The following is a 3149-nucleotide window of genomic DNA, read 5'->3' as shown; positions in this document are numbered from 1 at the left end:
GAGCGGACGAGGGCGTGGGGGCCAGGACCGGTGTGGGTCGGCGCGTGCGGGATGAGAGCGGGGCGCTGCGCATGCCGCCCGCCGGGGCAGGCGCGGAAGCCCGGCCGGGTTGGTGTTTTCCCCCGGTTGCAGGCGCCCCTGGCGCTCCCTGGGCCTTTCGTGGTGGCTGGTGACGGCCCTGTCCGCGTCCCGGTGCCTCCGCCTGCAGCAGGCGCGGGTGGGGCGGCCGTGGTGTCCCCTTGGGTGTGGGAGGGGTGAGTTCGGCCCAGGCGGCGTGGCCTGCTGACCGTGCGGGGGCGGTCAGGGCTGTGCCGTGTCCAGGTCACCTCTGGTCATTTCCTTTCGCCTGCCCTCCATGCGCGGGGTCCCCTGCTAGCTGGCTGTGTGTCCCCGGGCCAAGGCTTTTGCTCGGTCTAGCCTGGCCCTTCCGCCGCTGCTTTTATTCTGGTGCAGCGGCTGGTCCTGGTCCCTGCCCCAGGGGCCTTGCTGCCTGCACCCCGCCCTTGCCGAGGCCTCCTCCTCCCCTGAGGAGCCCTCCGCCGGCGCCCCCACGGACTGCCCCTGCCCTGCGGTGCCTGCTGGCCACACGCTGTCCAGGCAGCCTGTGCCCCGGGCCCCCTGTCGTCCCCCTGGGTGACCATGCCGGGCCTCTTGGCAGGTGTCTGGGCGCACGGTGACTACTGCAGGATCAACCCCAAGACGGGTGGCATCGTCATGCTGGGCCGCAGGTGAGGCTCGGGCGCCGTCCCCCTCTGCAGGTGCGGGTCGGGCGCCTCCTGTCTTGCGGGCGCCTGCTGCTCCGCTGGGGCTCCCTGGGACCCCTCCTGGCTGACCCAGCCCTGTCCCCACGCTGTCCCGCCTTCGTGCTTGGGCCCCATCTGAAGACCCCACTGGCAGCTGTCCGCCCTCCTGTGCCACTCCCGGCTCCCTGCCCGGCCGCGGTGGGTGGTGGGCTGTGGCCCAGAGTGGAGGGCAGTGTGTGGCTGTCCCTCGACCAGGGAGCGGACCTGGTCCCCGCCCGCGTGCTGTGTGGGCCGACCTGGGTGGGTGCTAGGCGACCACAGGGGAGCCCGCTGTCGGGGTGGGTCTGGAGGCGCAGGAGGTGGTGTGGCCTGGGAGTGGGGCTCTGGGAGGGCATGCTCCTGACAGGCGTGCCTGGTGTGAGGAAGGGGGACAGGGCTCCGCTCCGTGCTAACGACCCTGTCTCCCTCAGCGACGGCACACTCAACCCTAACGGCGTGCGCTTCGGCAGCTCAGAGATCTACAACATCGGTAGGCGTCTCCTCCTGGTCCCTGTCGTGGTGCTGGGGCCGGGTGGGGCGGGCACTCGTGCACACTTGGCTGAAGTGCTGCAGCTCTGGAGCCCGGGGGTGCTGAAGGTCACTGCGCCCTCGTGGTGAGCTTCCTGGGTCAGAAGCACAGAAAGGGGGCATGAGAGCTGAAGGTCGCCCAGCGCCATGCAGAACGTGGGGTGCAGGCTGCAGGCTTGCGGGTCTCAGCTGCCCGGCCTTCACCCGGGCCCACCAGGGCCTGTGCCTCCCTCTGTCCACAGGGCACGTGTCCCTTTCTCCTTCTCGTGAAGTCCAGCCGGCAGGTGGCCTCAGTCCAGGCTGGCAGGTGCTCTCGGAGTGCGGGCACAGGACACGGCTTCCCTGCCCAGCCCCACACCCTGTCCCCACCTTGCCGGGCTGACAGCGCCGCCAGCTCTGCGGCCTCCTGTGACCCTGCGTGTCCTCCTGCCCGCAGTGGAGGCCTTCGAGGAGGTGGGGGACAGCCTGTGCGTGCCGCAGTACAACAGCGACGGCGAGGAGCGGGTCGTGCTCTTCCTGAAGATGGCTTCCGGCCACGCCTTCCGGCCCGACCTGGTCCAGCGGATCCGCAGCGCCATCCGCTTGGGGCTGTCTGCGCGCCACGTGCCCAGCCTCATCCTGGAGACGCGGGGCATCCCGGTACGCCTGGCACTGCCGGGGCGGTGGCGGGGGCTGCCCTCTCCTCTCTGAGGCACAGCTGTCCAGGAGAAGCTTGCTTGTGCTGTGTCCGCGTCGCTTAGCAACGCAGCTGTCCGTCATCTCGCCTCCCAAGGTGGTGGCGGGGACTTCCAAAGCCGCGTGCACAGGTTGGTGGTCCAGGCCACCCGCTTCTGCCTGAGTGTGTGTGTTCTCCAGACCTGGCTGGGGAAGCGGGTGCTGGGGCCCCTGCAGCCGTAGTGTGAGGACTGTCAGGGCTTCCTGCTCAGCTGGGGTGGGGAGGGCAGGAGCCCGGGGTCACAGCGGACAGAGCCCTGCCTCCGAGGGTCAAGGGTAGCGGCGGCCTCTGCCTTTAGCTGCCCAGAATAGCCTCAGGGGCCCGGCTGTGTGAGCGACCAGGGCGTCCCGGAGTCCTGTCTGTAACACGGGGAGGAGTCCGAACCCCTGCCATGCCCAGGAGGGAATGGGGCACAGACGGAATGAAGGGACCCCAGGGAGCCAGGTGTGGCAACACGCCTGTAACCCCAGCACTTGGGAGGCTGAGACAAGAGGATCGCTGTGATTTGAAGGCCAGCCTGGACTACCTAGCAATTCCCTGCCCCCAAAAAACAAACAAAAGCTGGGGGTCCCGGGAGCTTGGGCTGTGGTCCTCATTGCCTGCACACTGGGGCTCGACCTTTCCCTGGCTCGGGCGAGCCCTGAGGCTGGCCGCACCCACAAAACCACGGCCTCGGTCTCCCTGACTCTCAGCCCGGCGGGGACAGCGCCACCTGCTGGCGCAGCGCCCACCATGCTGCGCGGAAGGGCTGGGGCCTGCGCCTGCGCCCTGGGCCTCCGCCCGGCGCTCTGGGGGCTGCTCGTCCCCCCGGGGCGGGCGGGCTCCCTGTACCCCCGGCCAGGAGGGAGCTCCGGGTCTGTGGCTGCCCTCCCGCCTTGCTCCCCCAGAGCCGGGCGGGGTGTCCTGACGCTGCTCCTGCCCGCGCTCGGGTGCGTCTCCGGGAGCCGGGGGGTGCAGGCTGGGGACGGGGGGTCCCGGGAGGGGGCGGTGGCCCTGCGGTGCCCGAGGGCCATCGGCGGAGGCAGCGCCTGGAGCCTCAGGTGGCTCAGTCGCGGAGTTCTTCCGGGGAGTGGATTTCAGTACAGCCCGGGTGAAGGGGGCGGCGTGCGGGCAGTCAGGCGGGC

The 3149-nt window shown here is 70.4% G+C and overlaps 1 protein-coding gene across 1 annotated transcript in view; it reads left to right on the top strand.

Annotated features, from left to right (window-relative positions):
- The window catches only part of Aacs (acetoacetyl-CoA synthetase), a gene marked incomplete in the record, with an annotated part of 30353 nt that overhangs the window by 25607 nt on the left and 1597 nt on the right, over positions 1–3149 (top strand). The window contains 3 exon segments of the mRNA XM_005403000.2: positions 659–728; positions 1214–1272; positions 1747–1949. Of these exon segments, the coding sequence (XP_005403057.2) occupies positions 659–728; positions 1214–1272; positions 1747–1949 (332 nt within the window).

Source organism: Chinchilla lanigera, unplaced genomic scaffold (genome assembly GCF_000276665.1).
Source record: "Chinchilla lanigera isolate Chin_1 unplaced genomic scaffold, ChiLan1.0 scaffold00081, whole genome shotgun sequence".
Lineage (NCBI taxonomy): Eukaryota > Metazoa > Chordata > Mammalia > Rodentia > Chinchillidae > Chinchilla > Chinchilla lanigera.
This window is presented reverse-complemented; position numbering and strand designations above follow the sequence as displayed.